The following is a 27,662-nucleotide window of genomic DNA, read 5'->3' as shown; positions in this document are numbered from 1 at the left end:
TTCACTGTGCTTTATCACTCTTCAGTCTTTGAAGTCATGAATAGTAGAAAGGAGCAGCAATGGGGTATGACAGATTTTAGAGACATAAACTAAGTTCACACCATGGCCCTTACAATTAGTTCTGTGGCTTATACAAACCACTTATGAATTAGCCATAATGTTTATAAAATTTCTAATCTAGGACCTGGCATGAAAGACCTCAACCAAAATAGCCATAATTATTTTATAAAATAGTAGCCTTGGAATACATTTTAGTTCCACATAAAAGATATCTGACATTACTGAGCATTTTAAAAACTTATGAAAAATCTTAAATATATCCTTCAATAATTTTAGGGATAAACGGTAATTACACGGAAGAAATAACTAGTTATATGAACTAATTTAGATATTCTATTAAATTTTTAAATTATCTTTAAAGCTTAGAGCAAACATGAAAATGTTTTGTTTGCCTGAAATATCTTTTCTGCCATAGAAAAAATACATAATAGAAAACATAGGAATAATGTATGTGACAAATGTAGGCTGGTAAAATAATCAGCTATCTTATGCCCTCCTATAGCTTCAGAGAGAGAGGCTTTCCCTTCAAAGATACTTATCTCAGTCCAGAAACAATTAAAAACTAAGAAAAAAGAAAAGGCACCATTTACTTTTTCCTCCATCCCCATATTGTGCACCCACAAAAGATGCCAAAAAGATCTCCAGTTTTAATACTGGGAAACAAGGGTTGTATTACGAAGTATACGCTTATAAGGTAATACTATATCAAAAATTATTTCAGAGTATATCTCACTAAAGCCCCAGATTAGAAAGGAATTTACATATTCCAATTCTTTGCCAACAAAAGAGTTTATGGAGCATGATATGTATTCCTGCCAGGCAATTCCACCCTTATGCTCTTAAGCCAACAAAGCAAGATCATTTCATGACTCCATGATTTTCACAGTCTATTCTCTCTTTCTATTATGAGTACCCCCCCCCCCACTCCAATTCCTTTACCCCTTGAAAACTCCCACTCATGCTTGAAAGCACAGCTCGAACTATACTTGATGAAGCCTTCTATGAAACCCCTCAGGAAGAGTTCATAATTTTATCCTCTCTATGCCTAAGTATATCCATTCTCTAGAACAGTGAGTATCACTTCTTTTATGATCCTTGAGAGCAAATCAGCTCAAAATTCCCTGTGCTCATCACTGTGCCTGGCATACAATATGTGTTCTATGAATATTTTTGAATGGATGTCTTACTTTCTTGATTCTTCTATAATAAGCTCACAGGTACTTCTAGTTATACAAGTTGAATGGCAAATAAATAGTTGGCAAATATATAGTATAGTTCAAAATTAACAGAATTATTATGGTTTAAATTTGGTTCTTAAATAACTATGAACATTAAAAACTACAATTTTACATTTCTGCAGTCTAGTGAAATAATATTGCCTCCTCTAATTAAGCTTAGATATGGTGACTGCACTGGGAACTATAGAAAAGTTTGCCAATATAAAGTGTCCACATTCAGGCAAAGAGAAGGTGCCATTCTTGAGGACATTAAGTCACCTTCAGGAGCACTTGATTCACTTACCATTGCATTCAAAAAACAATAGCATATACTTAATATCTGTTTTCACACCCATCATTCACTTTGTGATGTGAGAACAAGTAGTACAAAATATAAATTCTCCTTCCCTGCTGGGTATGCATAATCCATTTTTAAGTAAAGCCATAGTGCCCCAAATAGTATTATGATAATAAAAAATGAAGAATTCTATATTATAGATCAGTGGTATATAATTATTTATTATAGTAAGGTTGAGAACTTAATGTGTGTATCATACAAGTTATCAAGTTAACTTGGTAAACAAATAAATTCATATGTGATATAATATTAAAGTCTATTATCCCATTAGAGTTCCTTTAAGATATATTAATAATGTTTCTTAAGTTGCAAATATAGGTAAACAGAATTTACAATAATGAAACTCCTAAAGTTTCTTAATGCAATTTTTTTTAGTTTTATTGTAAATTAACCCAAAATATCTTCATAGACAACACAAGTCTTTAAGTAAATAAACTTATTTCAGCTATTTTTTTCCTATAAATAATGTAGATATTTGAATATATATATTTTTCAAACTCAAAATCTGGAATGTGTGTAGAATTTTCCTTAGTAATCCAAAACCAAACCAAATATATTTACTTTTAATGTATTTTCTTGAAAATAGAGATTTTCTATCATTTTTCCTGGGCCTGTTTTCAAATGAAAAATGACTCTTAAATGAGAAACTGAAGTATGCATTATATATAGGACAGCAGAAACTCACCCAAACTTCACTCATTGAAAAATTTCCCTATTATTTCCTTAAGTTTCAAATACATTAGTAACAGGATATTCCCCCTTGGGAACTTATAAATGCTAAATTTAAAAATAATGCTTCTAAGATTTCTTTTGTAGTTTGTTTTTACTTTGAACTAAACAAAACACCTCCCAAATCATGCATTACCAATAGGTTAAAATCTCCTAAAATCTTGCAAGTGGGTACATATTGACACAATCTGATATTTCTCCACAGAATAGTCCTTTCTGAGGACTGAAAATATTTTTTTAACTCTAGAGAACAAAAATGCCTTCTTAAAAAAAACCTCAATATTCAAAAAGAAAGCTTTAGATTTGTTGCATTTCTTGGTTAATTTTAAAAGTTCTTTGTTTAGAAGGACAAAGTAGCAGAATACACTATGTATATATAAACATACATTTCAATTACTGCCTACATTTTGTAGAGAAACTGAAAACAACTAATCAATCAGTTGATGTTTTAATGTATTAGGTAAAATATTTTATGAACAAGAAAAGTCATTTACTCTACCATGAAATGACACTGCCTAGCCAACATTCCAAAAGTGAGCTAGCTCTGCAGAACTGAATGCTGAGTGGTGCTATGTGCAAAAGGGAATCTGTGGTCCAATGAAGTTTGGGAAATGCTTTTTCAACAAAGTTAAGTAGGTAATGAAGGCCTTATCAGAGCATCTAATATGCTAATGTCCATTCTAAATCACAACATATGTTAGAATAGGCACAAGTTTCCAGAACTACTTAATAATTTTTTTCCCTTCTCTTTTTTTCAGAGAGGGTGTAGTATGCCTGGGCCATCGGCCAATATACCTGTACAACTACAACTAGGTCTTGATATACCTTTTTTTCTTACACATATTCTTTATGTGGCTTTGTAGGTATATTCAGGTCCCCTAAACAAAACATTTTTTGGAGCTTTAATGGAATGGCTCCTTTAGCCACTTTCCCTTAGTTAAAACTTACATTTTTCTTTTACATTTGGTGTTGTTTCAATGTCCATTTCTTTTCTAATTTGCCACGTTCAGAAAAAAAAGTACCAACCTGAATGCTTCAAGGTACTCTATATCTCCCATCGGGGGATCAAGGCCACCTGTCCAGGCAATATTTATATTGTATCCTTCTCCAAGGCCTGTTCCAACCTAGAAAGAAAAACACACACACACACACACACACACACACACACACACACACACACAACACAGTGGGTAGAGGAGAGTGCAGGGAAGAAAGCAAAAAGAGAAGAAAACAAACACATGTGAGCTCTTGAAATAAACATCAAACAACATGTCAAATCAGTCCAACCTTGCCTGACAACCAGTGCTCTGGGTTATGCACTTGTTCTGCACTGGTTCTTGATCCCATGGGACAATTCAGTAATCTCGTGTAATTTAAAACACCAGCAAAGGACAAGAAAATTAGGGGTAATCATGCAATGCAATTACCTGAAAGATAAAAATAAAAGTGGGGCTCTAAAGAAATAAACCGAACCTCATTTGGGGCTCCACTGCCAGGGAAAAAGTTCCCTTCATCATAGCGATGGAGTGAAATATACAGGATGCTGGGGTCAGCATAAAAGGCCTGCTGTGTACCATTTCCATGGTGAACATCCTACAGGGAAAAGAAAACAGATGACAAATACAGTCATGTTAACTCTGTGTGGAAACACCTTTCTTATTTCTAGTTCCCTTTCTATCCCAACCTCCCTCTCATTTTCTGTCTTCTCACTATGTCCCTCCTTCTTTCTCCTGTTCAGCTTGCTTCCACACCACCCCCTTTACTTCCTGAACTTTCAGGCAAATTACCCTTTAATGCACTCATTTTTTAAACTGGCTTCTAAAAATCAGGAAACCACAGTGAACATGCCCTGGAGACTCCAGATGAGCAGTCATTGAGAAAGCCCAGTCCTTTGGTACAATTAGATATTTATACACCGGCCCTTTGTACTCTTTGCTTCAGTGATGGAATCTCGCATCCTGTTTTATGGAGGAATTTTATGACTTATTAACTGCCAACAGTTCATAACCCCTCAGGCTTAATTAACTAGCCTCATTGGCCTCTGAAGAAAGACTAATGTTTAAACTACAAACTAGTATTCTGCAGAAGGATCTATGGCTTACAGAGCATTTTCTCAATTCTTGACAGAACACTAAACATACGTGTATGCATTGATTTGCCAAGTCCCACCATTAAGGTCAAAGGCTTTGCAACCAGCTGAGTAAATTGGCCTTCTTGGAGCATTCAGTTCAGTTAGCAATCCCTCAGTAGTTAGAATCACTTCAAAAGAGACGCCAGATGCAAAAAGGACTTCATACTTTATTTTGGTAAAATCGTGACGGTAAGAGTTGAAGACACAGGAGCATGAGCTCATCAGCTATTAAATCATTTGGGCCATGCAAAAAGATGGCATAGAGCTTCATGCAATCTTGTCCAATCTGCCTAATTTTAATATCATATCATGGCTCTCTCTTCCCTAGCCTCCTTCCTTTTCTTTTTCTTTTCTCCTACACCATACTCTCCCTTCCGACCAAAAAAAAAAAAAAAAAAAAAAAAAAAAAAAAAAAAAAAAAAAAAAAAGAAAGAAAGAAAAAAGAAAAAGAAAAAAGAAAAAAAAAGCCTGTATCATTAAAATGAATGAAAAGATTCTTAGGACATTTGCATATGATAATGATTTAACTCTTAACAGTTATTTGCTGGTTCGTTTTCATGACATACACGTATGCTGGAACTGATGAAAGAAATGGGAAAAATAAAACTAACAGCATTTTAAAAAATGTCTTCACTGGAGGACCTCAAGTGGTAAGAACCTCAATTAATATGTTTCCTAGTATATCCTGGACATAAGAAAATAGAAACTCTCAAAAGTGAATAATTTATATATTTGTATTCAAAATAATATTACTGCTACATGTGTAACATATACAATTTCAAGTTTTAAAAAAAAGTTTTAGTCACTTGTAACTATATACTTATATCATACTTTATATCAGTAAAAATCCTATTGGTTTCAACAATGATTCCTACAACTTTGCATCAGGCATTACATTAAACAGCTTGTAAGGATTATTAACAAGTATATGACATATGTGATATTACACCTAATTTAAAAGATAAGTAAATTGAGTTTCAGTAATTTACTAAGACTATACAGAGGAAAACTTGCAAGACTGGGTCTTGAATCCATTTCTTACTCCCAAGGCCAAACTCATAACCATCATATGTTAATGTATACTTAATATTCATTACCTCTTTGATCCTCTTAGCAAATCTGTGAAGAGTGGTGGTCATCACAGCTCCTTATTGAGGTTTACATAACTTGTCTTCACATCAACCTCCAGCCCAGAGCTCCCTCACTAAATACCAACAAAACCTCCCTTTGCTGGATTCTGAAAGCCTGCACTGAACTTGCTATCCACAGTGCAGACATATACTAATCATCTCCTCCTCTTACATTAAACACATATCCAAAATCAATTAAGGAATCATAAAATATTGGGGAAGGTATGCATCCAGAAATTTGTTTTGGCTCAAGGCATACACATCAGGGGAAAAAAATAGCTTATTGAAAATATACTAACCCCTGGATTTCTGAATGTTCAAAAAAAAGGAAGGCAGATATAGCAAAGCTATTTTCCTTTATCTGAACGAAAATGAAACTAACCCACAACGTCTTCTGAGTTTGCTACTGGATACCCAGACGATGGACAACAAGATACTATGAAAAACAACAATGAAGGGATGTCTGCATTTTTACTACATGATAGAATTTTTAGTGAGCGTTGTAAGAAAAATTTGCTCTGGCCCTAAATGGGTCTACACTTTGAAAACCAGAAAAATAAAAAATAATGCCTTGATTACTTTTGTTTCTTTAGTGATGTTGTAAAGGTTTATTTAAAAAGGTCAAATAAAAGATGATAAATTGTCCTAGACAGAAAGTCATTTGTTCTTGAAAAATGTGTTGGGTACTTATTGCATACATTTCTGAATAAGAAATATAGTCTTGCCCACAGTCTCATAAGGGTTCAACAGACATTTATTCATTAAATTACACAAATCCATTCTAAAAATACTTGGATAATTCTTGATTTCATGTTCATATTCACAAAGAATTTAGGACTAAAGGTAAATCCAAATATGCCTTTAGTTTTGGGCAACAATTTATAATGTAACCTTGAGAATACTTTTTCAGCTTTCTCCAATGCAAAATATTCATAAAAAGTACTTACTACTCAGGTATGATCTGAGGATTATCTCAAATATATACTAGACTAATATAAGAAAATTACTGGTGACTATGAGGAATTACTATAGTAATAAGATGAACTGAAATAATTAAATGACTCAAAATAGACCTTATTTCTAAAATTTACTGGGAAATGCTAAAAAATCATTTCAATATTTTTACTGGTTAAAAATATACTGTGAAAATTTATTTTCTATAGGGATTTAGAACAAATATGTTCTCATTATAATGTTAAAATAGCTTTAAATAAGTCATATATTTGACCAGCTAATATTATTACTTACAAATACTTAGTACATACACTTGTGACAATTCTTTTATTAAGTTTTGTGCTTAACTAAAAATGGAATTACCCAAAATCTAGGACATTTGAAGTGACTTTTTAATGAATTAAGTCTAAAATATATTATTTTCAGCTGAAAGTCACATTGCATAAAAGCTACCTGAGTCATGCATGCAAATCCTACTTTTGGGCTGGTTCATGCCCCAAACACAATGAACAGTCTTTTGTGAGTTGAAAAGCAAGTGCACCTGCTCCCTCTCCTCACCAATCTGAATGTCTCTGGAATTTCCCCAGAAGGAGAACTGGAATGAATAAGCTCCACATATCAACTAGAATCATTCCTGCCCAAAATACTCAATGCCTCTGAATTTGGCTGTAGCCCCAAATAGGAGGCGAATTAGAGCTATGCTTTCTATTTCCTAGGCATATAAAAATGCTGAAACTAGTTGCTGGACAATGGACTAGCTTTGCCCTCTGTTGGCCCAAGAATTTGTGGAGCTAGTTCACACTGATTAGCTAAGTTAGTGACTTCGGATATGCAGGAATGAAATACTTTTGCCATTGAAGAACCTTCACTTCTCCTTCACTAACTTGCAGAATAGACCTGTCAGCCAGGGAGAACGGATGTTTCTGCGCCACGTGGCACTTTAAAACTTCCTTCTCGGCAGCTGGAAGAAACAAGGGAATTTCCTCAAAGTATCCCTGCAGCTGCAGAATTTGGAAGACTTGAAAGTAAGAATATGAGGGCTGGTGGTGATCTCAGAGGCAACCCTTTGGACAGAACTTCATATATTTGGAGGATTTGAAACAAAAACTTCTCTTCTACTACAGCCTGCTGGGAAATCAGTATCCTTAATGATTGGATAACAGAGCAAATTTACAATCAAAGGCCAGTAAGCTTACAGGACACTCCTTGGAGCTTCCAACCAACTTATTTTATAAATCATACTGAATTATCTAGAGCAGTCTTATATTAATATATAAGAATATAAACATTATATATTTAATATAGATATATATATTATATATAAATAAAAACAAAACTTTACAGACAAATCCTGGGGGGTATCTATCACAAGCAAGGCATTTTAGCTTTCAAGTCCATTGCATAATTCATTAGAGTTTGGATATCACAAATGTGCATTCAAAGAGACTCTTAACAATTATTGATTATCTTCACAGAACCATAAAATAATAGCAGAGGAGATTCCTTAGAAAATAATACTAAAAGATTTCTAAGGATAGGACAGTTTACCAATCTCCTTCCTGCACAATTTTGACAAATTTAGAAAGCTTAGAAAAACTTTCCCATAATCCTTTGTCTTCATCTGCTAGTCTTTCTTCAAGTTCTTGGCTTCTCTTTCTACCAGAAGTTATAGTACTAGAACTATATTAAATTACTTTTTAAGTTTACTATCTTATATGTCATGCAAATCTATAATTATCAATTAATGAAAATGTCATTTTGTATGTACATGGGAATAGAGGTACTGATGTTCTCATTTTTGTAAAAGTTTGAGACCTTTAGGTCCTTGCTGTGGTAGTATATCTAGGCCTTCAACACATTTTTTTAATGGTGAACTACGATCTATAGTGAAACTCAAGCACATTTGGAAAATACATGGAAAGTTCTTAGCACCAAAATGCTTGGGAGGCGACGATACAGTATGTGGAAAACATCCATTCCTACCAAGCATTAGAAATGGTTATCAGTCTTTCATTCTTTTATCTTCTTTTCAACTCAACTAAGTATTTCTTCACATGGCTTTGTTCGTGCTTTCTAAAACCCTTTAGTTTACTTGCTTAACTGAATCAGAGGGCTGGATGGTGAGGCCACGACTTCCCAATAAGATTTAATTATGAGTGCAGATATGAACAAGATTTAGACTATTAAGCCTTGCACTTCAAAAAAACTTTTAACATATTTTGCCTTTAAATCTTTTATCACCTGCAAAAATTAATTAAGTGCAGATGTAGCAGGTTCGCTTTGGATGCCAGGGTTCATTTCCTGTCTATGCTTTGTCAGACAACCTATTACACCTCCTCGTGAACTAGAGGCAAACTGAAAACGGGGCTCATAAATCACCAGTCAGTTCTCTTTTGCCCTTTCCTGGGTTGGCCTTTTTGTATGGGGCAGATCTCCAGCTCATTATTCATGAATATACTATAGACAACATGCCAAGTGTCATCTGCATTTAAACAAACCATTTGTTAAGCAAATTATAACTCTATTGTGTAAGAATGCATCATGTTAAAATGCAAGACTAATCTAATGCCTCTGACTTTTAATCACTCAAGGTTCCTGCCGGGAGTCATCCCAAACTGGCATACACGATCTCAGATCTTTTCAGAAAGAATGACATGCTGACTTGTTTTAATAATACCACTGTTGCACAACAAGCAACATGATTGCTAACCAGGGGGAAGTGGCCAATTGGTTACCAAAGCAACAGCATTCTTTCCAGCACATCTGACTATTTAAGTCTATATTCTGCAGGGAAAAGTAAATTCAGGTTCTGTTGGGTTATTTTAACTGTGGAAGTATCAATTCATTTAAGGATCATAAAAGTTGCCCTGATCTGCGCCTTCTTCTCATTAAATTGCAGTTAACACCAAGAAAGTGAAACGTGAATGTTTATGGTTTCAGAACTGCAATCCTGAATTTAATGAGTTTCCACATTCAAAGGAAACGCACCCTTCAGTTGTTTGCAAGTACTAAAAGCAGGACAACGTAACACAGAAATACAAATACACTCCCTTTTATCTAGAGTCACTGAAAATGCAGCTCTGGCCAGGAATACATACCAGATCTACAATCAATATCTTGCTTATATTTAGTTGGTCTCTCAAGTATTTGGCGGTAATTGCAACTGAATTAAAAAAGCAGAACCCCCTGCGGAATAGAGAAGAACAAAGAAATAAAAAAGCAAATCAGCCAGGAAAACCATTATAAATAATGTTCAGAGCATTTTTAAAAATGCTATATGATCTCTGAAGCCATAAATCTGCTTCTGGGAGTACCTTGCAAGATTTTTCAGTCCATCTGCTAACAATTAGAGGCTTCAGAGACATGCACGGGGCAGGTGACCGCCAGGAACCGTGGCGCTTGGAGATGGGCAACAGTCCCTGGTACTTACATGGCTGTGGATTCTTCAGCATGATGGCCTGGGGGCCTTACAACAGCAAACCCATTCTGTAAAAACAAGACAGGTTTTCAATGATCAGATATGGGAGGATGGCTTGGATCTCCATGTTGTACAGAGGATCGGGCATACATGAAAAGATTCAAGTCTCTAAGAGGCTTCAGAGCCTGCTTTCTTGACCCCATTGGCATTTCAGAGAATGAACAGAAACAATATATATGATCACATTTTATCAGATCACATCTCAAAAAGAAGGCTCCTACAGAGCAAGGGGAAGAATAGGGATTTGGGAGATGTATCTAGCTGGCAAATATGCATATCATCTGTTACACTAGCATGATTCATTTTCAAGAACAACTTCTTATTTTATGACAACAACATCCTACAGAGGAAGAAGAAATTCACTTTGGTGCAGTTTTAGGTCAAAATTTGGAAAGACCAGGGAAGATCCAAAGTGAAAATTCTCTAGCTGGATTCTGTTAATGGTTATTTCCACTCCATTGTCAGCAAAATGATAAATTTATACTCATACACTCACATACACACAAAAGAAACGCAGAAAGGTGAAAAAGAGAACAATGGAAAGCCCATATTTCTTCCAGTCTATAAATTTAGCTTGGATGACTGCCAAGACTTGCAACTTTATTGGATTCCCTAAGTCAATTTCTAGCCCACGTTCTGGAATTTTATAAAGAATTCCAGGGCTGAGTAGCAATCAGATCTATCCATGATCAAGGAATGCCTTAACCTCCAGATTAGTTGGAATGCATCACGGAAAGCTGAAGTAACTCCAGATTGAAGGCAAGGAACTATAAATCCTTACAAAGCCAGCCTGCTCAGAAAAGTTGGGTTGCTTGACATGAAACAAAATCATTCATCAGATGGTTCACACCACCTTTCACTTATCTTTGATTCAAGTAACATACTCAAAAGATACTTAATACAGAAACTTAAAAATTTTGAAATAATTTTAATATACACCAGGGATACTTTTTTCCACATCTTACTACAAGCATAAAGATAGTATCAAGAAAAATCATCTATTCCCTAGGACTTTAAATATACATAATTTTTCTAGAATGCTATGGTAACCAATATACAATGATTAATTTGCTCTACAGTTTGATGAGCATATACATAATGATAATCTCAGAAGCAAATTAGAAGTCAAACACAATATCAATTTTAAATGTAGAAATGGTGATAAACATATTTCCTATTACAGTTCTTAAGATACTTACTATAATGAGAGAAACTATTAATGAATCACACAAGACTAAAGAGATTGAAATTTTAAGATTGTACAGTGAAACTTTAGTGTGCTGTAGAAATTCTGAAGATAGATTATTAAGTAAAGATTATGACAGGTGCAATATATCTTATTGGGAAGACAACAGGATGAAAATAGCAAATATAATACAAGACAATATAATTAGCATGTAATGAATTTCTGTAATTGGATTCACAATACTAACGATCTTTTACAATTCAATTAAAACTAATATGCTTTTTTTAGAAAACTATGTTTTACAGGTAAAGAGCATGGATAGACAATACAAATAAGAAAAAATTCCAGTGATCAATAACTGTAAGAAAAAATATTCAAAGACATTTGTAATCAAACAAAAGTAGATGAAAATCCTAATGGAAAAACATTTTCCCACCCAGGAAATTGCATTTTTTTTTCCAATACTCTATACTATGGTACTTTATACATTCACAAATGCTGCCTAGAAGAAGATAATTTATTACAGCCTTCCTGGAAAATAATCCATCTCTATATATTTAGTGCCTTTAAAAAACATTACTCTTTGAATTACTAATAAACTTAAAGGATTTTTGCCCTAAAGGTGTTAATAACTTTGGGGACAAGCATTTATATAAAAGATGTTTCATTTACAATAGGAAAAATGGAAATTATGTAAGTTAGCTAATATTAGGAGAATATCTAAGTGAATTATGGTATATCTATACCATGGAATATCAGACAGTCATTAAAATTTTATTATAAATACTGAGTGGAACAGAAAGATACCAACTTTGCAAGTATTAGTGTTAAAAATAACAGACACAGTATGATATATCTGAGTGATGGTATTATACAGGTTATTTTAAATTGATAATTTCATATCTTTTGAAAATGGTTTTATAACAAACATTAATTATTTCATAATGAAAAAATATAAAACAAGAGAAAATTGAGAGATACATTTGATTTGGTCTTACAGGAAGAGCTGTGGTCATAAAGGTAGAGAAAAGTTTTAAAGGGTATTCCGGCAGGAGGGAAAAGTATGGACAATGACTTGGAAGAAAGGAATTTAGAAAGCATCATTTATTAATATTACACTGTATATTAACTGGAATTTAAATAAAAACTTAAAAAAAATAAAGAATTATATACAAAAAAAAATCAACCTGAATAGAAATCATGTTAAGGAGCAACATGGAACTAAAACACATAAATAATTAGCTAGATTATAGAGGAAAAAAAGTCAAACAAAATTTGATTTCTATTTTTCTTCTCTCTCACAGCCAAATTCCTTGAGAAAGGAGTCTGCCTTTCACTTTATAGTCTTCCAAACTAACCTCCACCATTCTGCTAAACTGCTTCTGAAATTGCTTGATCTGGGGTTGAAAATTATCTTCATGCAATAACCTTCTCTAGGTCATTCTGATCCACCCAAAGCTTCCACTGTGCTCTCATTAATGGCAAATACCCTTGCATTTTCCTTGTCTTTTCTGAGTGCCCCCCCCCCTTAGCTGAAGCCTAAGGGCTGCTGCTTCCACAGTCTGCTCAAGTGCTTCCTGCTTCCTCTCACACCACACAAGCCTGAATTCAGGAAAAGACAGAACTGGTGTACTCCTAGGGTCTCCCTGCTACTTTGAGAGCATAAAACCCAATGCACCCACCCTTCACAATACTTTCTTGTAAGAAAGGATTAGATCACACACAGAGAGAAAAGATAAAACACAGTAAGATGACTGAGACTGAGCCCTGGGGCAGTCTGGCTCCTTTTGCCTCCTGTTACACTAGAGGAAATGTCAGTCCTCCCAAGATCTATTTTACCACCCTCAGTTAGGATCCCATCCCCTCCTACTTTTCCACCATCATTTACGTTTTTCTCACTAACATATTAAATTCATAGTAAAATTCCCAAATATATATATATATATATAGTGCCTTTAAAAATGTGTATATATATATATTTCATTCAAATTTAAATAAGCTCAAGTTTCCACCATCTTGAAATAAAAATGTTATATATATACCAAAATAACACAAATATATACACATGTATAATATACTATGTACCTCCATCCTTAATCCCACTGATCTCTCCAATTGCTACACTTTTCTTCCCCTTTAGCAAGCAAAATTCTTGAAATGGTGGTCTATCTTCCTACCTCCTTTTCCTCACCTCTGCCTCAATTACCTATCTCAAATTTATCTTCCACTTCTTTAGTCCACTAAAGAAGTTTTTACTAAGGTCATCAATGGCCTCCACGTCACTAATTCCAAAGACATTTTTTATTCTCTCAGACCACGGGGCCCCTTGTCAACTTTAAACACTACTGGCTACATCTTCCTTTTAAAAACACGCTCTTCTCTTGGCTTCTGTGATTTCGTGATCCCCTGGTTTATTTATCTGTCTTTACTTCCTATTCAGTCTCCCTTGAATGCTCCTACTCCTCAGCTTGCTCATTAAATCTTAAAATTACTCATGGCTCAGTCTTAGACTTCTCCTCTTTCCACACTTACTTCTGAGGCAATGCCATCACTCTCGTGGATTCAATTACCACCATCATCAGATACTTCACAGATTTCTATTTCTAGGATAGGCCCTCCACTGAGCACCAGACCAAAATATTAGCCCACCTACTCAATATCTTCATTTAAATATTCACGTGGAAGTTCCCTTCAAATTCAATATATTTAAGATCAAACTTCTAATTTTCTCCCAGACTTCCATAACTTACCAATGATTCGTCCAGCAGCTCAAGTCAAAGACCAGTGAATTATCCTTAATGGCTCCCTCTCCCTAGCCTTCCTCCATTTCATTTTAATTCATGACCAATTCCTGCTGATTTTGATTCTAAATATCACTCAAATCTATGTACTTAAATCTACATCTACTCCTTGAGTACTCTGCCTTTTGAAGTCTGCCTTTCTCTCTATCATTCCTCCAGTATTTATTCTTAGTAATTTCTATAACCATACATACAAACACTCCCTTCAATACCTTGATTTCTCAGTTCTCTGACTCCTCGTCTTCAATGACTCTGCCTTCCATTCACAGTCATACTCAGACCTTGCCATTACCAGTGAGAAATGTACTCCATAATCTTAATGCCAAACATCCTACTCTCCTACTTTCCAGCTAATGCCTCAATGGCACCAAGACTTCCAATCCATTGATCTTATGTAACTTTTGCTATCCATCATTAATCCCTATCACTATTTTCACTTCCCTCCTTAGCTGGTTAGACTTCAGGGTCCATCACTGTATTCACTTCCTTGAATATACTTTCAGATATCTTGTCCTTTTTTCCCCTCCAATATACTCCCCTGGTATATTAGTTTGCTCAGGCTACTATAACAAAGTACTACAGGCTGGGTGACTTAAACAACAGAAATTTATTTCTCTGGTTCTGGAGGCTGGAAGTTGAGATTAAGGTCTGGCAGGGTTGGGTTTGTGTTGAAAGCACTCTTCCCAGCTTGCAGATGTTTGCCTTTTCCCTAGGGTCCTTATATGGCCTTTCTTCTGAGTGTACACACACACACAAGATCAGGGAGAAAGAGAATTCTAGTATCTCTTCCTCTTCTTACAAGAGCACTAGTCCTATCAGATTAGGGTCCTACCCCTATGACTTCATGTCACCTTTATCCCTACTCACAGACCAAGGGTCTTCAAATACAGTCATATTAGAAGTTACGGCTTCAACATTATAAATTTTGGGAGCATAAGCATCCAGTCTGTAAATACTTCTAGTCACTTTGTCCCTTTCTTCCTTCAATACACTCCCCTGATAAAATTACAAAACTAATTAAATATAACTCACATCTGCTCTGTTCCTGAAACTAAGCCTGTATAAAAGCTACACAACTGGTCTTCCTTTAAAGTCATGATTACAAATCTCAGGTAGGCTCTCCAGGATGCCCAGCAATCATACTACATTCCTTTGCGAATTAACTCTCCACTTAGAAGAGTATTTCTACCTTCTCTTTCTTCAAATCTCCATTAACCCCTGCTCATTCTTTACCCTTTGCTGATGACCTAGCTTCTTATTTCACTTAAAATACAAGCAATTAGAATAAAATTTCCTCATCCTTCCATAACCAAATCTAACCATATACTCTCACCAGTTCCTGATCCTAAGAGCAATTAATTCCCCTATGCACTTAAACCCGCCTCTTACCTATTCAAAATCACCTCACCTACACTTTTCCCTTTCCCTCTGGTATCATCACTTGATTCCTATATTGGATTGTTGTCTTGACAGTAAAAAACCATATAAGTCTTTCCTCTTAATAAAAACAAAATAGACAAGGCAAGATGACAAATAATAGCATTATAGTATAATGCTATCATGTAATATATAATACATAAAATGCAAATAAAATATGATAAATAATAAACTCTAATATTTTATTACTGATTTAATCCTAACAACATCTGGGAGCAGTTAACATTATTATCCTCATTTCAATAATGAAGAAATCAAAGCATAGAAAGATTAAAGAACTTGTTTAAGGTTCATACCAGCAAATGACAGGGCTGGGATTCCATCCCAGATGGTCTAGCACCTGAAAACAAGCATTTAAGACTAGCCACACTGTACAACCTGGCCTTTGCTTACCTTTTTCAGCTTCATCTTGCACTACCATCCACTTTCCTTTCTCCACTCCAGCCACAGTGGCCTTTTGGATCCTCCAGTGTACCTGTTTCCCCTAGTCACAGACCTCTGCACATGCTCCTACTTCAGAATGGGAATGTCTTCCATTCATATACCCACTCCCTTTACCTGGATAACACCTTCTCATCTGCACACTTCAGCTCCAATATCACCTGCAGAGAAACCATCTTTGAGCCCCAGTAGGTCAGCGTCAAGATCCTCTGTAATACGCACTTAGAGATCTGCCAACCCTTGTTTCTGAGAACTCGTCTTAGCTTATAATGACATACCTCTTAGCATGATCATTTGTTTTTAAAATTTTCGATTATTGTGACATACAATTAATGTCACATCCATTCTCCCCATAGTGGGGTCACCTCTTTATGACTTGGCTTACCATTTTATCATCTAGATTTACATAGTGTCTGGCACATAGCCACTGGTCAGTAAAGAATGATAAAATAATTTGAGAACAGATACTACTCTGGCTCTTATCCGTCTGGCGATTCCTTTGATTTGCTCTTGTCTGTAAGTTCTTCATTATCTCAAAGGTCCCAATTTTTGCATCCCAGCTTTTTGTGGGAGTTTGCCTATTAGATTGGGAGCATCTTCTTTCTTAGAAATACATAAAATATTTTGTTCCTTACAATTAATGGAGACTTTGATTTAATGAACTATTGTGGAAACGTGTTTTAAAGTGAAATTATTATTCTTACAGAAATGTCTGACTTTTACACTGGATTCTGAATGGAATTTGTTTTGTTTTTTTTTTCTGTACCCTTTATTATCTGGCATAAAGGTTTATTGTATGGGATACCACTGGAACCAGGGTTTTCCTTGGCTCAAGAATATATATGTCTCCAATGAATATTTTTCAATGAGCCTTTTTATTATTATAATAATAATAATTATTATTATTTATTTGACAGAGAGAGAGCCAGCAAGAGAGGGAACACAAGCAGGGGAAGTGGGAGAGGAAGAAGGAGGCTCCCAGCAGAGCAGGGAGCCCGATGTGGGGCTCGATCCCACGCCTCTGGGATCATGCCCTGAGCCAAAGGCAGACGCTTAACAGCTGAGCCACCCAGGCGCCCCTTGATGAACCTTTTTAATAATCAATTTACTGTATATTCAAAAACCTCAATAATCTATTAGCTTATAAAACTATAAGAAAACTTATATACAATAAAGGACTCAGAGGCTCAGTTTATTATTTTCTCATTTAATGCTAACAATAATCATTTTCATTTCATGGAAAAATATTGTTTTATCAAACCTTGAAGTCTGTAGGATGTTTTCACTTCATCTAGTTTTTGAGCATCTCAGAATGTAGTAGTAAAACCTATCCATTCATATAATTTTGAATTTCTTCCTACTTTACTTCATGAAAAAAAACCCTGCTTTATATTTTATTCAAAGTTATGAATACTAAGTGGTTAATCTAAGTAAATGAATGCTAAGGTACTTTTCTGTAACTTTATATCAATTTAAGAGTGATGTGATTTTGACTTAATAATTTGATTTTTAAAATCTCTTCTCAAGTTTTAAATTCTCTTCAGTCATGATCATTACTAATCATAGAGCTTTGGCAGTATTTTAGCATCACTAACAGTAACAATGTTTTCAGAGTGCTCTCACATCCATACTTTTGTTATGGTTATTGTTGTCTAGATCAGTATTATGGATGTTTCTACTTGGTTAAACAGGAGGAGGATGAATTCTCTGATGTCATCATATGGGGAAATGCAGGAGACTATTTGCTTCCCATATACAGCCATGGAAAGGGAATCTAGGACATTGTCTATACGTAAAAGTGGATATGAATGGGAGGGAAAGGAATCCAATCATTTAAGACTATATTCTTGTAACCAGTGAAATTTTCTTTTTCTGGTCAAATTATCAAAATATCAAACTTTATGTATTCTTTATATGCATAGTAAAACCCTCCCCAGGCAAGTAAAGGGCAGGGAGTAAGCAAATCACTAGAACCACTTTAAAGTTCTTCTTCTTTTTTTTTTTAAATCTCACCTAAACAAAGTTCAAATTCCTCTACATAAGCTCAGTTAGCCATGGCACATATGGAACTGAAAATCTGGAGTGTAAAATAACCTGATCATTTTATTTGTTGCATTAAGATGGTCTCATGGACAGGAGAAATGTGTATTTTCATTTTGCTAACATCCCCAAGTACATATTCAATTGATATTAAGAACCATTACTAATTCCAACCTATGTAGAGTAATCTAGGTTTCAGAAATCATGGAAAATAAAGGCCTAAACATCACTGACGAGAGTAATGTAGAAAGTCAAGAACACATTGTATAATAGAATTAGCCAATACAGAATCCAGAAGAGAAAGGCAAAGATTATTTATACACTTTCAAAAATATTAAGCAATGATCTGGAACTTAAACTACCTGTAATAGCCAGTAGTCCTGTTAGCAACTTAATAATTTTGATTTACTCTTTATAAAAACATAACTGCAGTACATAGTATAGAAATTCTCTGTGATAGTAATAAACTGACAAGAGATCGTGTTTCTTTGTTAAAAGTAGTTAATCAGATATTAGATCTTTACTTAATCTTTAACCCTATTTTGGGACACTATTAAGAACAAAATCAAAGAAATCTGTCCTGCTTTGAAAAATGTTTTATAGGGGCAACTGGGTGGCACAGCAGTTAAGCGTCTGCCTTCGGCTCAGGGCGTGATCCCGGAGTTATGGGATGGAGCCCCACATCAGGCTCCTCCCCTATAAGCCTGCTTCTTCCTCTCCTACTCCCCCTGCTTGTGTTCCCTCTCTTCGCTGGCTGTCTCTATCTCTGTCAAATAAATAAATAAAATCTTAAAAAAAAAAAAAAGAAAAATGTTTTATATAACTGCCTGTTATCCAAAGACTAATTGAGCATGTCAAACCAGCTGATTGAACTCTGTTTTCAAAATTTCTCTTTTAGTGCACTGCTAACTTAGAACTCAGTAATTACCTCCTAATGTCTAAATATTACCACTAAAGTGTTTCTAAATGTACTTAAGTATCAATCCTCAATGAAATACTATGTATCAAAACAAAAGCACAGCACGGAAAAACTCTATAGCATGTATTTCCAAGTAAAGATGTGATGGTTGAATTATTGCTTCCAATACATTTGCAGAATTGGAAATTTATATGCAGTGGTTTATGTGCCTGAAATATTTCCCTGGAAGCCAAAATCCCAGCTACCCCAGATCCATACTGATGCATTAGCAATTCTGAAAATGACTTTAAGAAACATTCATTTACATAAATTTTAAAAATATTTTAATCTGCTTTGATATTCAATAATAACTACAATCATCAAATATGTTGGTGAATAAGCTATTTGGTGCTAGTAAAAAGAAGTGCTGAAGCAACCAGAATCTGAAATTTACACGTCTATGCTGGGCTAGCACAACTTAATCTCCCAACAAATCCGTATGCTCATAAGTGCCCTTTTTAACATCTCAAGAAATGTGCTTGCCCAGTGTACAAGTCTTTTATATGATGATAGATCAAGAGTAACAAAAATAAAGCATGCATTAGCTGGTTTGACACATTCTAAAATTATTTATAGTAATAAATTTGGGGTTCTTCATATTAAGTTGCATGGGGGAGGAAATCCCCCATGGTAAAGATATAATGCTTTTGTTAAGACTTAATTGGATAGAAGATCCTAATGTTTTCCTATTATAGTAATTTTTTTTTTAAATCATTGCTTGAAGAGATTATGTTGTCTGTTGGATCCTGATTTAGTTGTTGTATGGGTTAGCCTGCTTTCTTTCCTTCTTTCTTTCTTTTTCATTTCTCCTCTCCTTTGCTGTTTTTTGGTGGAGCGGGGTTACAATATTTGTTGTAACAGGATTTAAAATATAAATAATACTACTCATCTTGTTACATTAAGCACTTTAATTTATAAGTATTCCCCTTCCTCTGATTTAGGTAAAGTGAAATAAGGCAAAAATGTCCATTAAAATTCTCTAGCATCTTGTGAAATATCTATGATGGTTCATATGAACTTGTGGACTCTCCCCCTCAACCAAAATGGTGCTGGTTACAATCAACATAGTGGTATGAGAGTCCATTCTTTCAGCTAAAGAAGCTGAAAATTGTTCAATGGAAATTGTTCACATTATCTTTGCTGATATCACTGGATGTTAAAATTTGGGGGGGAAGATCATACATTAAAGTTGAATGAATACTCCTTCCCCTCCTACCACTTACTACCTGGTAATAGATTAAGGGATTTAGATTATCAGAAACCAACTCAGGAGCAGAGAAAGAAAAACAGATAGTCATTCCTCCTGCCTTGCTTCCCCCACTTCTGTTTACCTTGTAGGGGCTTGTGCAACAATTGGCTCAGACTCCACTTTTCAGGAATGACTCAGGCATAGGAGTGTTAAGATGTTAAATACCTGCAATCTCAAGTTGATCATTATGGATATGATACAACTTATCATTTGTTCAACATGCTTTATACCAACTCCCACTCCAAGCTCCTAATGAATAGTAACTGTGAGCCTTTGGTGTATTCTGAGGTCTTCCTCTTCAGCTACCTAATATCTGTGATGAAAAATAGTTCTATATGATTTACAGCATGGCAACAATAATGTGAGTAGAAAATTCCCCTTTGCAGCTTTAATTTTTTGGAATAAAATTTTATTTAGAAATAAAAAGAAAGGCATTAAGTCTTCTAAATATTGCAAATAGTTGGTTTGTCCTATCAGCCTATCTTTATGAGAAAGAGAAGATCAAATTGTGTCATCTCAAAGACCTATCACTGACAAATGCTAGACTTTATCTACTTGTATTCAATTCTACAAGTCTTTGAGAAGCATTGTATAATATGTTAATTGTTAATTCTATATATAAAGCATTAAATCTAGTTTTGTGATTCTTTCTGAAGGGAAGGAATTGAATAGGAATGTAAGGATAAAATACTATATTGCAGAATACTTGAACACTAAGTCAAGAGGTATCGCCTAATAATATCTAAACCACTTATAAAATTTGACATTGAAATTAGTAAATCAAGGTCAGTCTTCTGGGTTGCCTTTAACTGCAATTCACTGGTATGCATAATATTTTGAAATATGCCAATATAGACCTCAAAACCAGTTAAGTTCAGCCTTTAAAGGGACTTTCTAAAATGACAGTTTGCTTTAGAATCAATGCTATTAATCTACAGCCTCTGAGGAAAGGAAATTTCACAAAGAAAGTTTGTCTCTCACATACTAGAATCAGGGCAGTTAAAGGAGGTAGGGAGAATTGCCAAGAAAACAATAAGGGACATATGGGAATACCATTTTGTTTCTTTGAGTGAGCTCAAGAGAGCCAGGAAAACAGGAGCCCAGCATTAGCAGTTTAACTGAATGGTGGACCCCAAAGCATATGTGCAGCTGCCAGCCCTGCTCCCTGAAGAATCCAGAAGGAAGAAGCTTGATGACAGCACTGGAAAACAGTTCTTAGGAAGCCTGGCATCTGTGGTCCATAATGCCTACAGCCTTGAGCCTGGCAAAGATGTAGCTATAGATAGGAATAAACACAGTCATGAAAAACCAGTCTCCTCGCAGAAAAGAGACAGGGTATTTGATGGTGCTTATATTACATATAATTTAAGTTGAGCCCTGTATGAAAATCATAACAATGGATCCACTATGAAGAAGTTTCTGTTACAAAGTGGGGGGATCATCAGGAGAGGCTTGGTAAGGCAATAATAACCCACTAAAAGCTATTTGTTTAGTTTATCAATCAGTGGTTTCTGCTGACACAAGGTCCAACAATTTAATTCCCTGAACTTTTTGAAACATGACTAGTTTTTGGGCTAAACTGACCAAAAAAATCAGGTACTTTTCATTATGTATATAGAGCCTCAGTATGAAAAACTTCTGAGAAAAAGGATTTAGGGCAAAAGAGTTTTTGGCTTAGTTTTAAGAACCAGAAAAAAAACAACAAAAATTTTTAAGACAGATGATCATAGCCTTCTGTGAGGATAATAGTATAATATAATAATATGACATTATAATAATAGTAATTATTAGAGAATATTATAACAATAGTAAGATAATAGTAATGACCAAGACCTGATAAGAGATGACTGGGGGGAAAAGACTGTATCAACAAAAAATCACTTTTGTCATCATACTTACATCTTACTACAGCAGATTTTCATTCAATCAATGGTGGTTCTAATAGTCTTGGTAACCTCTTGGTACATACATATATTTACTCAATTAAATACATGAAATTTCAAAAATTTTAAGAGTAGCAAAGTACATTTTATAACTATTACCTAAATGTCTGGGTTTTTAACTAGAGGATTTTTAAATTTGGTCTTATTATTCTTACTCTAATGGTAAATTTTCTTTCATTAAATTCCAATTCTCCATGACTATATACTGTAACAAGAACAGATACCAGCAATTAAATTTGTCATTTCAATCAAAGGTAGATAACTGAATAAGAATTTCAACCAAAGGGGCACCTGGGTGGCTCAGTTGGTTAAGCATCTGCCTTCGGCTCAGGTCATGATCCCAGGGTCCTGGGATTAAGTCCCACATCAGGCTCCCTGCTCCGTGGGGAGACTGCTTCTCCTTCTCCCCCCGCTCATGCTCTCTCTCCTGCTCTCTCTCTCAAATAAATAAATAAAATCTTAAAAAAAAAGAATTTCAACCAAAGAAATTAAATTATGTAGCATTATGTACATAGCAGCATTGTGTGGAAAAAACACCTAATCAAACGACCAGACTTCATTTTACAAGTTTGTATGTGTGTGTATGTGTGTGTATGAAATTTATTGCCATATAAAATTACAAAGGTGTAAAATACTTATGTTCTCTAAGTGTGTATGATACGTGTGATTTGGACACTTGTATCAAAAAGCAAAACAATGTCTTTTGCAGAGATTGAAACAAGGGGGAAAGTTAACATCTGCATTATGCATAAACCAGCAGGTATCAAATTTAATACTACCACAGATAAAAAACAAACATAAATTAGTTGGAAGATTTTTTCTCATTACATATCATTTGTGCTACATTTTAACTACTGAAGTGAAAATATCACAGTATAAAATGTTGTAAGTAAATGCAAAATAGCCTAGAATTTAATTCAGAAAGCATTCTTTCCCATATAAGTTATTTTTAAAATAACTTTAGGACTTTGACTAAAAGTGTAAATAGCCGTCAGGGACTGAAAAAAGCTCAGCAAAGTTCAGAGGGGAGAAAGATGTAGATAGTTAGAGTCTGAGGGTAGATGCAGCAATTTTTAGTCAGTATGAGCTAAACCACATACAAGTAATGAAATCTGGACAGTCCAAAGCCAAGAAACAGATGGGAAGGCTGGAAATAGGCAGATCCAATTACTATGGGGCAGGCAGTTAAAACTACAAACTAGAAATTGAAATATTAGCCATCAGAAAAGCAGATGGGTAAAATAAAAACCTAGAAGGAAGCAGACTGTGCAGTGGGAACCCCACAGGCAGTCCAACTAGGCAATAAGTCTTAGTTCCTGAGTAAACAATCTGAGTAATCAGTAGGCTTACCTTTTACTTAATCTAAGGGTTTAAGTATTTGAATGTCATTTTTCAAAGTCCATAAGTTGACTAATTTAAAATTTTTTGGAAAAGTTGAAGCACTAGGTATGAAAGGCAATGAGAAGATCAAGAACAAGGCAGTTTCCCATAAAAGTAAACATGTAACTGCCAAGGTTTCTCCCTTTCTTTGATGTTTACATATCCATTCACAGTGGATGTGCTGAGACTACTTAATAACATGTTTGTTATTTCCTTCATTTAAAGTTGAAGAATCAAGTAGAGAAATAAGCTAATGTGCCCCTGTTTTAATAACTGACATATATACCTTATAAGAATAAGAGATAAAATTTGAACCAGGAGAGAATTTAAATGTACTCTCAAAAATATATTTGTTTTGGAGAGCCAAACCTGATTAGAAGGAAAAAGGATGTACAAAAGGATGTTCTGGCAAAAGTAGTAATAAATCACTGAACAAACCAAAAAACCATGCTATTCTTTTTTTTTTTTTTAAGATTTTATTTATTTATTCAACAGAGATAGAGACAGCCAGCAAGAGTGGAAATACAAGCAGGGGGAGTGGGAGAGGAAGAAGCAGGCTCATAGCAGAAGAGCCTGATGCGGGGCTTGATCCCATAACGCCGGGATCACGCCCTGAGCTGAAGGTAGATGCTTAACCGCTGTGCCACCCAGGTGCCCCAAAACCATGCTATTCTTGCTTTTTTTTTTTTTTTAAAGAGAGAAATCACAAGTGGCAGGGGGAGGGGCAAAGGGAGAGGGAGAGAGAATCTTAAGCAGGCTCCACACCCAGCCCAGAGCTGGATGTGGGTCTCCATCTCAGGACCAAGACCATGACCTGAACCAAAATCAGGAGTCAGATGCTTAACCAACTGAGCCACCCAGGCATCCCATGAAATATACTTTTCTTTAAATCACTGAAGAGCTTTGGACACAAACAGATTTTAAAAGAATTAAATCCTAGAGAAAACAAGCCCTTTCTAGTCTCCACTGATTTTTAAACACAATGTCTAGTATATAATCAAATATCACAAGACATGAAAAGAAGCTATATTAAGACTCTTAATCAAGTAAAAAAATAAGGTAATAGAAATATACCCACCAGTGACTCAGATATTAGAATTATCAAACAAAGATTTTAAAATAATTATAATAGACATGTTAAAGAATCCACAGGAAAAGATCATGAAGAGAAATATAATGGTGAAGGGGAGAATTTGAAAGAGATCTGGAAGCTGTAAAAGAGAACAAAAAGGAAATCTTAAAAGGTGAGTAATACAATGTGTGAAATGAAAAATTATTTTAATGGGATTAATGGCAGCTTGGACACAACAAAAGACAAAAACAACAACCTTGAAAACACGTCAAGAGAAATTGTCCAAACAGGAGTGCAGAGAAGAGAAAAAGACTAAACAAGATCAATGCACCCTTTAAGACCAGTGGGACAGTGTGAAATGATAAAATAAACATATAATAGGACTCTAAGAATCAGAGGATATAGAAAATGTGGTAAATAAAGTATTTTAAGAAATATTACCTAAAAGCTCTCCAAATTTTATCAACAACTACAAGCCACTGGCACAATAAATTCAATGAACTCAGCAAGAAAAAAAAACAGAGAAAACCATACCTAATCACAAAGCTACTAAAAAAGAGAAAAATAAAAAGTCTTAAAGGCAGAGAGAAAAAAAAGATGCATTAAATCATTAAATAGAGAGGTTAATTATCAAAATGATAGCTGATTTCTCATCATCAATTTTAAAAAAAAGGAAAAAATAACCCTGGAAGGGTATCTTTAAAATGTAAAAAAATGATTAACATAAAATTTTATATCAAATGAAAATATCATTAAAAGGTTAAAGGAAAAGAAAAACATTTTCTTATAAACAAAAGATGAATCTATTGCTAGTAGAAATGCAATACAAGGAATGTTGAAGGAAATTCTTCAGACGGAAAGGAAATGATACCAGATGGAAGTCTGCATCTGCCCACATGAATACAGAGCACCAGAAAGATTAAATAGCCAGGCAAATAAAAAAGATATTTTATAAATTATCTTTATATTATGTATGTATACACACATTCATTCACTCTCTCTGACACACACACACACACACACAAACACAGAAACATACACTTTAAAAATTTTTCAACTACTGAAGCAATAGAAATGGTAATTTGTTATGGAGATTTATAATATTTGTTAAAGTAAAATATCTGATAAAGTAATACAAAGGGTAGGAGGAGAAAAAGAGAATCACAATGCTATAAATTTCAATAAGTATAAAATGACTCAAGTCACACAGAGCATATTTTTCTGACTCTGGTAGAATTAAATTCCACATCAGAGAAAGATACATGCAAAAATCCCCAATTAGACGCTAGGTAACACTCTTAGAAAGTACATTTCAGATGTTCTCCCCATAAGAAAAAAAAAAAAAAGGGTCTGAGCAGATGAATTACTAATGACAATTAATCAGTAATCAAAAAGCTCCCAACAAACAAAAGTTCAGGACCAGATGCCTCACAGATGAATTCTACTAAACATTTAAATAAGAGTGAATACCTATTCTTCTCAAACCATTCTAAAAAACTGAACAGGAAGAAAAACTTACAAATTCATTCTATGGGGCCTGCATTATCCAGATACCAAAAGCAAACAAAGACACCACGAAAAAAGAAAACTACAAGCCAATATCACTGATGAACATTGATGTAAAAATCCTCAATAAAATATGAAGAAACTGATTGAACAATATATTAAAAAAAAAAACATTCACTACAATCGAGCAGGATTTATTCCAGGGATGCAAGAGTGGTTCAATATTTGCAAATCAATCAATGTGATACATCAAATTAAAAAGAGAAAGGATAAAAATCTTATGATCATTTCAAGAGATGCAGAAAAAGCATTTCACAAAATAGGACATTTATGCATGATAAAAACTCTCAAAAGAGTAGGTTAGAGGGAACATACTGCAACATAATAAAGGTCATATTGGACAAACCCACAGCTAACATCATACTCAATGGTGAAAAACAGAGCTTTTCCTCTAAGATTAGGAACAAGACAAGAATGCCCATTCTCACAACTTTTATTCAACAGAGTACTGAAATTCCTAGCCACAGCAATCATCCAAGAAAAAGAAATAAAAGGCATCCAAATCAGTAAGGAAGAAGTAAAACCTTCACTATTTGCAGATGACATGATACACTGTATTAAAAAGAAGAAAGAAAGAAAGAAAGAAAGAAAGAAAGAAAGAAAGAAAGAAAAGAAAAGGAAGGAAAAGAAAAGGAAGGAAAAGAAAAGGAAGGAAAAGAAGGAAGGAAGAAGGAAAGGAAAGGAAGGAAAGGAAGGAAGGAAGGAAGGAAGGAAGAAGAAAGAAAGAAAGAAAGAAAGAAAGAAAGAAAGAAAGAACGAACGAAAAGCAACCCTAAAGACTCCACCAAAAATTCATTAGAACTGATAACGACCCATTGGCTGAGTCCTTAAGCCAGGCTCCTCTGCTGGGAGCCTGTTCTTCCTCTCCCACTCCCCCTGCCTGTGTTCCCTCTCTCACTGGCTGTCTCTCTCTCTCTCTCTGTCAAATAAATAAATAAAATCTTAAAAAAAAGAACTGATAAGTGAATTCAGTAAAGTTGCAGGATGCAAAATTAATATACAGAAATCTGTTGCATTTTTCTATAGTAATAATGAGGTAGAGAGAAACTGAAAAAACAGCCCTGTGTATAATTGCACCAAAAAGAATAATATGCCCAGCAATGAACTTTACCAAGGAAGTAAAAGACCTTTACTCTGAAAACAATAAAACATTGAGGAAAGAAACTGAGGAGGACGCACATGGAAAGATATTCCATAATCAGTAAATGGGAGAATTAATATTGTTGAAATGTTCATATTACCCAAAGCAATATACAGATTCATGCAATCGCTATCAAAGTACCAACAGTGTTTTTCATAGAACTAGAACAAGTAATACTAAAATTTATACAGAACCACAAAAGACTCTGAATAGCCAAACCAAACTTGAGAAAGAACAAACCTGGACGTGTCACAATCCCAGATTTCAAGATATACTACAAAGCTGTAGTAATCAAAACAGTCTGGAACTGGTGCAAAAGTAGACACATGGATCAAGAGAATAGAAAAGAAAGCCCAGAAATAAACTCATGCTTAAATGGTCAATCCCTTCA

The 27,662-nt window shown here is 34.6% G+C and overlaps 1 protein-coding gene across 32 annotated transcripts in view; it reads right to left on the bottom strand.

Moving 5' to 3' along the window:
- HDAC9 (histone deacetylase 9) overlaps nucleotides 1-27,662 on the bottom strand; it is a 974,909-nt gene that overhangs the window by 251,718 nt on the left and 695,529 nt on the right. For all 32 annotated transcript variants that reach the window (XR_004627984.1, XR_004627978.1, XM_034668867.1 and 29 more), the window contains 4 exons: nucleotides 10,010-10,065; nucleotides 9,678-9,765; nucleotides 3,838-3,957; nucleotides 3,391-3,488 (listed from right to left, as the gene is read on the bottom strand). Coding sequence is in view for 30 of the 32 variants with exons in the window: in XM_034668867.1 (XP_034524758.1) it covers nucleotides 3,391-3,488; nucleotides 3,838-3,957; nucleotides 9,678-9,765; nucleotides 10,010-10,065 (362 nt within the window). In the remaining 2 variants the exon portion in view is untranslated. The remainder of the gene's footprint in view (nucleotides 1-3,390; nucleotides 3,489-3,837; nucleotides 3,958-9,677; nucleotides 9,766-10,009; nucleotides 10,066-27,662) is intronic.

The sequence above is a fragment of the Ailuropoda melanoleuca genome, chromosome 1, assembly GCF_002007445.2.
Source record: "Ailuropoda melanoleuca isolate Jingjing chromosome 1, ASM200744v2, whole genome shotgun sequence".
Taxonomy (NCBI): domain Eukaryota; kingdom Metazoa; phylum Chordata; class Mammalia; order Carnivora; family Ursidae; genus Ailuropoda; species Ailuropoda melanoleuca.
This window is presented reverse-complemented; position numbering and strand designations above follow the sequence as displayed.